Source organism: Lipotes vexillifer, unplaced genomic scaffold (assembly GCF_000442215.2).
Source record: "Lipotes vexillifer unplaced genomic scaffold, Lipotes_vexillifer_v1.1 scaffold1439, whole genome shotgun sequence".
Lineage (NCBI taxonomy): Eukaryota > Metazoa > Chordata > Mammalia > Artiodactyla > Lipotidae > Lipotes > Lipotes vexillifer.
In genome coordinates, this window is record NW_006785059.1 from 885,084 (window position 1) to 898,777 (window position 13,694).

General features: G+C 43.3%; 1 protein-coding gene across 1 annotated transcript in view; it reads right to left on the minus strand.

Moving 5' to 3' along the window:
* Nucleotides 1-12,221, minus strand: part of LOC103083947 (BTB/POZ domain-containing protein KCTD2-like) — a 16,555-nt gene extending 4,334 nt beyond the window's left edge. Inside the window, 1 exon segment of the mRNA XM_082931074.1 lies at nt 12,129-12,221. Within this exon segment, the coding sequence (XP_082787200.1) occupies nt 12,129-12,221 (93 nt within the window).
* Nucleotides 12,222-13,694: the final 1,473 nt, after the last annotated feature.

Genomic DNA, 13,694 nt, shown 5'->3' on the forward strand with positions numbered 1-13,694 from the left:
CTACACTGTTGGTGGGAATGTAAATTGGTGCGGCCATTATAGAAAACAGTCTGGTGGTTCCTTAAAAACTAAAAACCAGCAATTCCACTCCTGGGCATATATCCAGAGAAAGCTCTAATGCAAAAAGATACATTCACCCCAATGTTCATAGCAGCACTATTTACAATAGCCAAAACATGGAAGCAACCTAAATGTCCATCAACAGATGAACAAATAAAGAAGATGTGGTACATATATACAATGGAATACTACTCAGCCATAAAAAAGAATGAAATAATTCCATTTGCAGCAACATGAATGAACCTAGAGGTTATCATCCTAAGTGAAGCAAGTCAGACAAAGACAAATATCATATGATATCACTTACATGTGGAATCTAAAAAATGCTACAAATGAACTTATTTGCAAAACAGAAATAGACTCACAGACATAGAAACCAAACTTACGGTTACCAAAGGGGCAAGGGGAGGGGAGTGATAAATTAGGAGCCTGGGATTAGCGTATACACACTACTCTATATTAAATAGATAGAAAATAAAGTATAAGTATAGTATAGCACAGGGAACTACATTTAATATCTTGTAATAAACCATAATGGAAAAGAATCTGAAAAAAGAATATATATATATATATATATATATAAAACTGAATCACTTTGCTGTACACTAGAAACTAACACAACATTGTAAATCAACTATACTTCAATTTTAAAAAAAGACTATATTCAATGTCCTGTGATAAGCCATAATGGAAAGAAATATGAAAAAGGATATATATATGTATAACCAAGTCACTTTGCTGTACAGCAGAAACTAACACAACATTGTAAATCAACTATACTCCAATAAAAATAAAAACAAACACACAAAAAAAGAACTGTTCCTGCTATTTCTTTGAGCAAGAAGCTGAGATCTTCGACCAATGCAAAATCTGCAGTAGACTTCTCACCTGGGGAGGCGGCTACTGGTCTTCTACCCCATGACTCCATGAAAGAGGTTGATTTTCATTATTATGCATTCTCACTAAGGCTTTTTTCCATGAATTTTTAAACATAAGCATTCGTACGTCACAAAAAAAAATCTCAAAAATGATTCCATTTTAGAGCTCGCTAGGTTCGTTAGATGGAGTTGCCATCAGTTAAGAGAACACAGGAGGAAAAAAATAACGTAGATGGGAAAGTGATGAGGCCAGTTTGAGACATGTGAGGCGGCACAGCCCTTGGAAGTCAGTGAAACGGCTAATGGGCGATTGGAGATTTAAGCTGAAACTCCAAGGAGAAGTCTGGGATACAAATACATCTATCATTCATGTCTACCAGTCAGATAAAATTTGGGGCCGAAGCATACTGATACCTTTATATTCCCACAGATAGCACAGCCCTTCAGTGACTGGGAAGGACAACTCCTAGGACTTAATGTGATGTCACAAGGAGAAAAGCAGAGTTGTTGAGAAGAGTAGTTAGCTGAGGGAGCCGAGAATAGAGCTTTGTGGCAGAATCAGACCTCAGGTTTGCAGACTGCAGGCTTAACCCCAGGAAGTCAGTAGACAAAGGGGAAGTGAGGGGCTTAAGATAAGGCGGAACACTAAAGACAACTTAGCAGAATCTCCTCAAAAGTTTAGAGGAATTGTCCCAGGTCACTCAGCAGAGCACCTTAGTTAATCAGTGACTCAATTCTGTCTCCCCAAATTCTGGTCCCAGCTTTCCTGTGAATCCCCTGGGTGGCTGTCTGTGTCTTTGTCTTATCTTTCAAAGGAGTGAGTGGGCAACTGCTCTACCCTAGAGAATTAAGAAACGTGTAAATGAATATATTTAACCTATAAATTTTATTCCATTTCATTGGAATAATAACTAATTATCCATTTTAAAAGGGTTTATTAATAGATGAGTCACAGGTATGAAATGTACAGCATGGGGAATGTAGTCAACAACTGTGTAATATCTTTGCATAGTGACAGATGGTAAAAGTAGACTTATCATGATGATCATTTTGTAATGCGTAGAAATATCGAATCACTGTGCTGTGTACCAGGAACTAACATCGTGTTGTAGGTCAATTACATTTCAAAACCAAACAAACTCGTAGAAAAAATGATCAGATTTGTGGTTACCAGAGGTGGGGTTGGGGGGAGGGAGAATTGGATGATGGTGGTCAAAAGGTGCACACTTCCAGTTATAAGTAAGTACTAGGGATGTAATGTACAACATGATTAATATAATTAACATTATATTATATATAATGTGTTATATATATGTTATATATTATGTATCATATATATGTTATATATGAAAGTTATTAAGAGAGGAAATCCGAAGAGTTCTCATCACAAGGAAAAAATTTTTTTTTCTTTTAATTTGTATCTATATGAGATGATAGATGTTCACTAAACTTATCGTGGTAATCATTTCATGAAGTATATAAGTCAAATCATCATGTTGTACACCTTAAACTTATCCAGCACTGTATGTCAACATATCTCAATAAAACTAGAAGAAAATAAAAATACAATAAAATAAAATACGGTTTGTTGCATAAGCTTGTGTACAGAATATTGAAATCATTTCGTAGGTCGGAAGACTTAGTTGGAGGACAAAATAAACTAATCCCAAAACAATTCAGAGCTGTCACCTCCTGTTCCTGACTTTCCTCATTCTCAACCATCATCCATTTGGCTTCATCCTGTGGTTCCCCCCCCCCCAAAGAATAAAGCTTTGCTCTTCTCTCCCCAGCTTCCAGAATGGTGTCTGGCACATAGTAGACACTCAGCCAATAGTCACTGAATGACTGAATCAATTCTCTGAAAGTCTATTGGAATCAGATTCCTGATCCAAAAGAGTTACATCCTTCTCAACAACGGAAGTGTGTCTTTTTTTTTTTCTTTATAATTTTGTTTCAGATGACAAACGTCATTTGGAAAACTTGAAAATTTAGAAAAGTGGAGAATTTGGAAGCAGCAGAAAAGTTTTGAAGAGAAGAAATCCTGACATCTTACCACTCTGGGCTACCACAAAACAGTTGAAGGGTTTTAGGATTATAATTAATCAACTAATCTGTGGTCATAATTGAAATATTAGAGATAGAGGCAAAAAGGGGAAAGGGAGGAAACTGTAGCATCCTCAGAGGAGAATGGGTGGTCCAGTGGTTAAGAATCCACCTTCCAATGCAGGGTACATGGTGGTCCAGTGGTTAAGAATCCACCTTCCAATGCAGGGTACGTGGGTTCAATCCCTGGTCGGGGAACTAAGATCCCACATGCCATTGGGACAACTAAGCCCGCGTGCCACAACTAGAGAAGATCTCGCGTGCCGCAACTAAGACCCAACACAGCCAAATAAATTAAAAATAAATAAATAAATAATTTTTCTTTCTTTTTTTTCAAAAAAAGGAGAATGGCTCAGGTCTTGAGCTTTAAAGAAAGCAGTTTGCAGTTAGCAGGGCTTCTGGGACATTACTCTGAGCTGCCTGGGAGCCTGGGGCCAGGACAAGGTCTGGCCCTGAGGTAAGAAGACAGTTGGGACTTCCCTGGTGGTCCAGTGGGTAAGACTCTGTGCTCCCAGTGCAGGGGGCCCAGGTTCAATCCCTGGTCAGGGAACTAGATCCCACATGCATGCCGCAACTAAGACCCGGCGCAGCCAAAAAAAATAAATATGTATTTAAAAAAAAAAAAAGAAGACAGCCACAGGCCCCCATAGCACATGTCTACTTAAAATGTATACATCAGAATTTAAAGTCAAAATTATGTAAATCATACTGAAATTTTATTAATTTGAAAGTTGAATTAAATCTTGGTAACTGTTTTTATAAATACATAACTTTTTGCATTATTAGTGTTCAATGCCCATTTTGGGCTCCATAGCAGAGAGCTGACATCAGGTTTCCTGCACATTACAAGTGTGTGTGTGTAGGTACCATGCATATTATAGATTCAAGAGTAATATGGGGCTTCCCTGGTGGTGCAGTGGTTACGAATCCGCCTGCCAATGCAGGGGACACGGGTTCGAGCCCTGGTCCAGGAAGATCCCACATGCCGCGGAGCAACTAAGCCCGTGCACCACAACTACTGAGCCTGCGCTCTAGAGCCTGTGAGCCACTACTGAGCCTGCGAGCCACAACTACTGAAGCCTAGAGCCTATGCTCTGCAACAGAGAGAAGCTACTGCAATGAGAAGCCCACGCACCGCAACGAAGAGTAGCCCCTGCTCGCCACAACTAGAGAAAGCCCACACGCAGCAACGAAGACCCAATGCAGCCAAAAATAAATAAATAAATTTATTTTTTTAACAAAAAAGAGTAACCTGAATTTTTTAATGTCTCATGGTGCTCCTAGCCACCATGTGGTACCTCTGAAACCACAAAGGCAAACAAGAATGCGGACGTGCAGCATCAATGGGAAATTATACTTGGTTATGTGTGAATCTCTTGCATTCATGCTCTCCGGAAGGAAGGGTTTGACAAATCAATTTGTCTTTTCTTTCACCTCAACTTTCTGCAGCTCAAATTCTCCCGGCCCTCTGAAGCAGTGGCCTCTCCAAGATCAGGGGAGGCACGGCCCACAGACCTTCACAGCATCCAGAAACAGTCGCCTTTTATTTTGAAAACACAGTGTAAGCCGCTGCACAGAAGTATTTCCCTGGGGCCTGAACAGTTGTGAGTCACACCAGTGGCTGTCCTGAGAAGCACACAGCTCCGGGCTCAGGGCTCTGCCAGCACTGACCACTGGATTCCAAGGCGGAGATGCCCACGCACTCTCTACCGTATGTATTCTGTATGTTCTTGTGGTATGTGGCACCCTCCAAAGCATGGAGCCCAGGGCCGGGCCCTCTTACCCAGGTTGCAGGGCAATATTAGATTAGGACCTCCCATTGCCTCCTGGGGCAGCCCAGCCCATGTTGTAGGCCTACACAGGACAGAACAGTAAAAGACTGTGACAAAAAAAACACTTCCAGGCTCACCTGTGCTTCACAGGATACACTCCCACTTTTTTGTGTTGATTCAATATTTTTATAGATTATACTCCATTTAAAGTTATTACAAAATAATGGCCAAATTTCCCTGTGCTGTACTATATATCCTCATTGCTTACTTATTTTACACATAGTAGTTTGCATCTCTTAATCTCCTACCCCTATCTTGCCCCCTGTTCCCCAAACAGGCTCACTTTTGAAGCCACTTGCCAGATGCATTACCGCGGGCAGAGATCGCCTGACCCACTGCAAGGCTGTTTTATGGGAAGACAAGCCCCATCCCAGGCAGGCTCTACAGCAGCTTTTGTGGAGAGGGCTGGGTGCTTCCCGCACAACCTGACTGGAGCCAGCCAGAGCTGGGAATGAAGCCCAGGCACTGTGGCTGTGTGCGAGGTCCCCTGGCCCTGGGATGGGGTGGGGGGCACCAGGAGGGAGTTTCATGAGGACATCTGGGCTTGCTCAGAGCCCAGTAGACCAGGCTGAGGAAATAGGAGTCACCACAGCCACGGAGAGCTAAGTATGCATCAGTCCCACTCACAAGATCTCTGGGAAAAGACCATGGATGAGCCGGTAAGGTGGTCGCGTTTGCCATTTCTCCTTTTCACAGACCAAGTCTCCTCTGATGGAGGGCAGAGGAACAGGCCATGAATATGAATGGGCAACTTCCAGAATAATGGAAACCCTACAGGACAAAATGGTCCAGGCCCTTCAACAGATAAACTGTAAAGAAAAGAAAGGGATGGGGGACTTCCCTGGTGGCGCAATGGTTAAGAATCCGCCCGCCAATGCAGGGGACCCGGGTTCAAGCCCTGGTCCAGGAAGATCCCACATGACGCGGAGCAACTAAGCCCGTGTGCCACAACTACTGAGCCTGAGGTCTAGAGCCTGCGAGCCACGGCTACTGAAGCCCGTGCACCTAGAGCCCGTTGTCTGCAACAAGAGAAGCCACCGCAATGAGAAGCCCACGCACCACAACGAAGAGTAGCCTCCTCTCGCCGCAACTAGAGAAAACCAGCACGCAGCAACGAAGACTCAACACAGCCTAAATAAATAAACAAATAAATAAATTTATTAAAACATAAATAATAAAATTAAAAAAACATAAAATAAAATCAAATTGGAACGATACCGAGAAGATTAGCATGGCCCCTACACAAGGATGACGCACAAATTCATGAAGCATTCCCTATTTTTGTAGGAATGTAAACTGGTACAACCACTATGGAGAACAGCATGGAAGTTCCTTAAAAAACTAAAAACAGAACTACCATATGACCCAGCAATCCCACTCCTGGGCATATATCCGGAGCAAACCATATTTCGAAAAGCTGTATGCACCCCAATGTTCATTGCAGCACTATTTACAATAGCCAAGACATGGAAGCAACCTAAACATCCACCGACAAATGAATGGATAAAGAAGATGTGGCACATACATACAATGGAATATTACTCAACCATAAGAAAGAACGAAATAATGCCATTTGCAGCAACGTGGATGGACCTAGAGATTATCATACTAAGTGAAGTAAGTCAGAGAAAGACAAATATCATGTGATATCACTTATATGTGAAATCTAAAAAATGCCACACGAACTTATTCACAAAACAGAAACAGACTCACAGACTTTGAAAGCAAACTTATGGTTACCAAAGGGGAAACATGGGGGGAGGGATAAATTAGGAACTTGAGATTAACATACATACGCTACTATATATAAGATCGATAACCAACAAGGACCTACTGTATAGCACAGAGAACTCTACTCAATATTCTGTAATAACCTATATGTGTAAAGAATCTGAAAAAGAATGATTATATGTATAACTGAATCACTTTGTGGTACACCTGAAACTAACACAAGATTGTAAATCAACTATGCTCCAATAAAAAATGTTTTTTAAAAGACAAGCTAAACTTACTGTAGGGATGCAAAATTGGTTGACAAAACACTTGTTTTTTTGTGACTAACATAAAAGTCAGGATCATGGTTACTTCTGGGCAAGGGAGGGGGCTATGATTGGGATGGGAAGCATGAAGTGGTTTCTAGGGTACCTGGCAAAGCTCTATTTCTTGACCTAGGTGGTAGTTAAAAGGATGTTCGGCTTAAAATAATTCATTGTCATACATTTGTTTTGCTTGTGTCTGTGTTTTATTTTATAATAAAGAGGGCTTGAAAAATAAAAACAGTTTGCTACATAATCTACAAGGACTTCATTTTGCTGTTCTTAGGACCCAGAAACTCTCAGTATAGTTCTTAAAATTTCCAATTCTCTGGTATCTGTTGCGGTCACACCATTCATACGGTTGTTTTCCAGATGTTGAGCATATGTTCTGGCTATTCTGGGACAACCGTGATTTTAAATAGTCTATCTGCATGTCATTGCAAATCATCATTTCCCCCTAAATTCCAGGATCTTGATGAATTATAGCTACATGAACCAAATCATTAAGCATTGTTTGAGATCGTGGGGCTGAAAAAAAACAAAAAACAAAAAACGCCACCACACAATTATTTACAAAGTTGAGTTCACAGTGACCCATGTTCTGTTGAGGGAAGACTGTGTGTGCAGCACATTCTGGTCAGAATGCCTGTGGGCGAGGGAACAGTTCCCTGAGCAATGTCCTCCTCCTTGAGGTACAGTGATTGGCATTCAGGGGACCAAGGATGGTAGACACATTTCTTCTGAAGTAGGAAGAGCCAGAGGGTGGGCCTGGTTCAACAACCATTGGGGCCAAGGATGGGAAAGTAAGGTGAGCAGGCAAGTCTCCAGGTTAGAAGCAGAGATAGAACAGGGGCAAGGCCAGGGGGCAGGACATGGACAGGGCAAGAGTAGGTATGTGTGTGGAAGTGGTGGCTTTCCTTTCTGGCCACCCATCTTATGGGGTGTGCTAAGATGACCTGGTTTATGGGCGGCCCCATCCCTCTGCCATCTCCCCCGCTAGGGTAGGGCAAGGAAGAACTGAGCTTCTCCAAATTTGTCTAAGGAAAGACCTTTGCCTTTTCCTGAGAAGAAAATCAGGTTTCCTCTGGTGCTTCTGATCCACCTCCTCTTCCCACAGTACATATTAACTAGAGCTATAGCCAAGGTCTCTGCCACAACGCAGTACTTCCTCCCCCGCGTCCTCCTGCTTCCCATCTCTAGTGGGCAGGCTGTTGTGGTGGGAGGTATGGTAATCCCCAGAACCTGTGACTATGTCACCTTGTGTGGCAAAAAGGACTTCACACATGTGACCAAGTTCAGGATCTCACGATGGGGAAACCAGCCGCGATTATCCAGCTGGACCAAGTGTGATCACAAGGGTCCTTCTAAGAGGGAAGCAAGAGGGTCAGAGCTAGAGAAGGTGATGTGATGATGGAGGCAGAGGTGAGAAAGAGAGAGACACTGAGAGAAAGATTGGAAGATGCTACGCTGAAGGCTTTGAAGATGGAGGGAGGGGCCATGGGCTAAAGGATGCAGGCAGCCTGTAGCTGGAAAAGGCAAGGAAATGGATTCTCCGCTAGAGGCTCCTGAAGGAACGCAGCCAACATCTTGATGTCTGGACTTCTAACCCTCCAAACTTTAAGATGATAAACGGGTATTGTTTTAAGTCACTAAGTTTGCGGTCATTTGTTACAGCAGCGATAGGAAACTCGGGCAGGGAGGAAATGGGGCAGGCTCTCGATGAGCCAGCTGAGGCAGGGAGTGGTAGATGCTGTGGGGCGCCTAGACAGGGGCCACCGACAGTGGAATTCCACGGGGCTGAGGAAGCCTGTGAGCCTGCATGGGTGGAGAAAGTGGGCTTCAGCTTTTCAACAGGGACAGCTGAAGCGGTGGGAGGGAGGAAGGAGAGTCTTGGGTTGTTTTCTCTGATTGTCCACTTGGAGCCCAATGTCTGTTGGCCCATATGCCATATTTCCCTTTTGCCCTCATTGTAGGGTATCCCTCTGGCCTCCCTTAAAGCTGACAGGCGCTGTGTCCTACCAGGGCAAGGAGAAGCCTTGCTAGATATTAACAGGCAGCTGGCATTATGAGTTAGTCTCAGAGGCAGTAGGGATGAAAGCTCTAGTGATCAAGGGATGGAATGTTCTGGATAGAGGGAGGTGAATTGACAGGTTACCTGTTAGCTGGATGATGAGTTAGCATAGGGCCACATGAGTCATTCAGTTCGGCTTCCAGGAATGAATTGGAAAGCTGTGGTGACTCTTGCCCAGTGACAGGAACTCCGGAAGCTTCAGTTCCCTCAGCTGTGAAATGGGCTGAACATACTATCTACCTCACAGGGCTGTTAACTAGGCTTAAGGAGCTAATCCACGGGAAACAGTGCAGTGTCAGCACACAGAAAGTACTCAAGGAAGTTTATAATTATGTAACACTGCAGCCTCAATTGGAAATCAGGGAGAGGGTGGCCTGTGGAGGTGGAAAGGCCCTTTGGTAAACAGGGCAAAGGGAGGTCTGTTGAATGCAGGTGGTGAGGTGTATCGGATCACGCCGTAACATGGATGGGGCACATCCATCAGGAAGTCCAGCAGGATGCTCGGTAATCAGGAAGCGGATGTCAAAGCCTGTCCTCGGCAGGGACGCATGCATGGTGGGGGGTTGGGGGATAACATGACACACCCTGAAAGGCAGGCCTCGGGACCTGACAGTCACCTCATCCCTATCCCTGTAACATGGGGCATGACTCTACCGTGGTGAGGAGTGGCCAGGAAGTCCAGGGGTCCATCCTGGAGCCAGGCCAGAGCAGGACCCCTGCAGGATGCAGCTAGAACAGAAAGAGCTGGTGGCAAGGCCAAGTTCGGTGAGCCCGGTGAGCGCCAGGCCTGAGGTAGCTGAGATCATTCAAGGAGACCATAGGGTAAGAGGAGGACTGGACCTGAGAGGGAAAATGCAGCACCAGGAGCTGGAGTGCCAAGGGGCAAAGTCCAGTGGGAGGCTGGGAAGCACTGGGCAACTCCTCACCAGCTGAAGGCCTGGGCCCCCAGGGGAATGCTCCATGGCTGTCTGGGGTGGGCTGTGCCTGAATCAGTTGGGCTAACCCTGTCAACCGTTCCAGGCTGTTTGAAGAGTTTCGGGAAACCTTCAAGGAAATGTTTAAATGCAGTTTTTTGTTTCAGTGTCAAAATGAGTGCAAAAGGCATGAGAAGAAGACGTAGTTTTAAAAATATTGACCTTGTACCATCTATACTCAGGAAAAGTGGCATGAATGCTTTTTACAGTGGGAAATCTGACTTCACAAACACAGCCAAAGAACCATCAGTTCCCTACCCATTCTGCAGCTTCTATTATGTCTGTGAAGAAAATTTTCATGAAATTATTCTGTTAAAATGGAAGAGTACTTTTATAGTCAAATAAACAGTTGTCATTTAAGTGGATCACCCCATTACCTAACACAGCCATGATTTCAGATTGTACTAAACATCAATTTTCACATATTTAAAACCAATATTTTATCAGCACTAACAAAAAGTGGAACAATTATAGAAGAGTTTTCTTCGAAAGCCTCAATTTTTTTTTTTTTCTTTTTTTGGCCACACCTCGAGGCATGCAGAACTTCCCTGGGGATGAACCCACGCCCCCTGCAGTGGAAGCAGGGAATCTTAACCACTGGACCACCAGTGAAGTCCCCCAAAGACTCTAAAGAATTAGCCAGTGGGAGACTTCCCTGGTGGTCCAGCGGTTAAGAATCTGCCTTGCAATGCAGCGGATGCAGGTTTGGTCCCTGGTTGGGGAACTAGGATCCCACATGCCGCAGGGCAACTAAGCCTGCGCGCCACAACTAGAGAGAAGCCCACGTGCTGCAATGAAAGATCCTGCGTGCTGCAACTAAGACCCGACGCAGCCAAAAAATAAATAATTAATTAGGAAAAAAAGAAAAAGAATTAGCCAGTGGTATTGAGTGAAACTTTATCTCTTAGAAAGATTTCTCTAAATTCAAACAAAAAGTTGTTCCTATCATTACTAAATTTTTTAATGAAAACACTATAGTCAATGTGAAAGCCCCTGAACTTTACATTCTACTGTGGTAGTTAACTGAGTGATTACATAAATATTGTCATTGTTATGAGCCATAAAGAACATGCTACTGAGACTGCTGGCACATCTGCTCAAAGTATAAATACTGACTTTGGAGAAGCAAAACTTACAAAGTTACAGTAGGGTTTAGAAGAAAGAAAAACTTCTGAAATTTTGTAGTTCCTAGAAATGAAATTTCAGGAGACAATTGCTAAGGACAGTAGAGGCAAATCTTGAGACCATCTATTGTTTATTCTAATTCAATAGCGGGGAAAGCGCCTTGAATAGGATTATCTGAAAAAAGCATTTTTTGTCTTTTAAAAATCCCTCTTCCTTCTGTATTATAGTGTGTCTCATCTTTCTTTATTTCTCAATGAGAACAGTAGTTAAACATTATCAGGAATGGTTGGATGTTCCTAAAAGTATTCATCACAAGAAAACAAAAATATTGGGCCTTTCACTTCTAGGGAAGTGAGATTGTTTTGTTGATTATCCATTTTGAGGCATCTGAAAAGTAATTGACCATTGAAACTGTAAAACCTCTCCTAAGAATTCAAATTAATTATTCAGAGTCAGGTCAAGAAATGTTTGAAAGTTTAAAGAAGAATAAATAACGGTTGAGCAGACTGAGTTCCTCAAACAAGTACATATAGACCCACATGAAAATTGCGGGAGATAATTATTAATAACAGCTTAGACAACTACCCACTAATCAATGTTCCTAACCTGTATGATCCTGTTGTAAAGTCCATAAAACTAAGTACTAAGTTTTTCTTGTTTAAGAGGAATACCCAATACCTAGAATAGTGCTTAGAATTTAGTAGAGCCTCAATAAATATTCATGGAATTTTAAAAAAATAGGTGAATAAAAAAATCAAGGCAATTATAAACTCCAGGAAAAAATGGTGTGGCAGAAATTATCCGCAGTAGCCATCCCTCCTTCTTTGTTAATAGAACTCTGACTTCGTTTAAGTATAGGTCAGTTTCATCTACTTCAGGAGTGTTGGGACTCCTCCTGTCCCCCAGAGGGAGAATACTGATTAGTCAAAGCCAATCATGGTAATTTATCCCCTTTGATGGTGACTGGTTTACAAATAAACACGTGACACAACACTGGTCAATGAGACCCAAGAAGAAGTCTGCTGTGAAGTTTCCAAGAAAGTTCTCACACTTAAGAAAAAGACGAGGAGACAGGACATCCTCTCCTCAATCCAACTGACGCTCTGTGATCCTTGCAGCTGCTGCAGCCCCCCTGCGACCATGACGAGACAAGCCAGAGGACCAAAGCCAACAATTAGCAGCAAGATGGAAAAGGCTTGGAACTTTGCTGCCACTGTTGAGTCAGTGGCTAAATTAAGCAACCCTGGAATCCCCTAGCTCTGGACTTCTTTTACAAGATGACAAACCTCACTATTGTTTAAGCCACGTTAAGTTGAGTCTTCTGCCACTTGTGGAAAAAAACACCCCAACAGGCTTATGCTATTGGTTGGCTACTCATTCCTCACCTCCTTTTTCATTATAGAAAGTGAAAATGCTTTCCCAGCTTCCCCTGCAGCTGGGAGCTCATGTGACCTCGTTTTGACCCATGAGATATAAAGGGAAGTCCACTTGGAGTTCTGGGAAAGGAATTACCTCCCCTCCAATCAAAATAAAAGAGGCATGGGAGGAGAATTTTCTTTCTCTTCCTGAATGATGCAGTTGGAGCTGTGTTAACCACCTTGTGGCTATTAGGAGCAAAACTGAATATGAAAACCAGGACACAGGATTGCAGAATGGAAGGAGGGGAGGGACTGGGTTTTGATGACACTGCCAAGCCTCTGAACCAACCCTTGGCCTTCCTGCTTTACACACATTAAGAAAGTAAGAAAGAGACTTATGGTTTAAACCACTGTTTTGTTTTGTTTTGTTTGTTTGTTTGTTTGGGTTTTTTTGGCCGTGTGGCGTGGCTTGTGGGATCTTAGTTCCCCGGCCAGCGATGGAACCCATGTCCCCTACAGTGGAAGTGTGGAGTCTTAACCACTGGACCACCAAGGAAGTCCCTAGCCACTGTTGGTGAGATGGGTTTTCTGTTACTTGCAGCTTAGAGCATCCTTACTAATATATCCACATTTATAGAGCTGTTGAGTCAGAAAGAAAGTGTGGCTGTGGAGCACAATCTAGCTCAGCAGTGAATGTTTGCCTGGCCATAATAACATAAATGCTGACTTGTTTTAACCAAAAAATGTAATATATCCCTGTTGGGGGGAGCAGAGGGAGGGGGAAAATGGAATCAGGGTATCTGAAAAGGTCCAGTTTTCATCACCATGATGGGAAGTCCACAGATAATGTCTGAACTTAAAAAATAAAACATAGTGGTTTAAGTGTATTAACTAGTAATATGGAGAGATATATCAGGAGAAAGAGAGAAAAGGGCTGAAAATATCTGCTTTGGAAGAAAAGTGAAGGAAGTAGGGAAGGCTGGGGCAGGGTGATTGCCCTGATTTATTATGAGCCTTTCAGTTCTACTTGACTCTTTTTTTTTTTTTTTTTCTTGCGTTATGCGGGCCTCTCACTGTTGTGGCCTCTCCCATTTGCGGAGCACAGGCTCCGGACGCGCAGGCTCAGCGGCCATGGCTCACGGGCCCAGCCGCTCCGCGGCATGTGGGATCTTCCCGAAACGGGGCACGAACCCGCGTCTCCTGCATCGGCAGGCGGACTCTCAAGCACTGCGCCACCAGGGAAGCCCTCTACTTGAC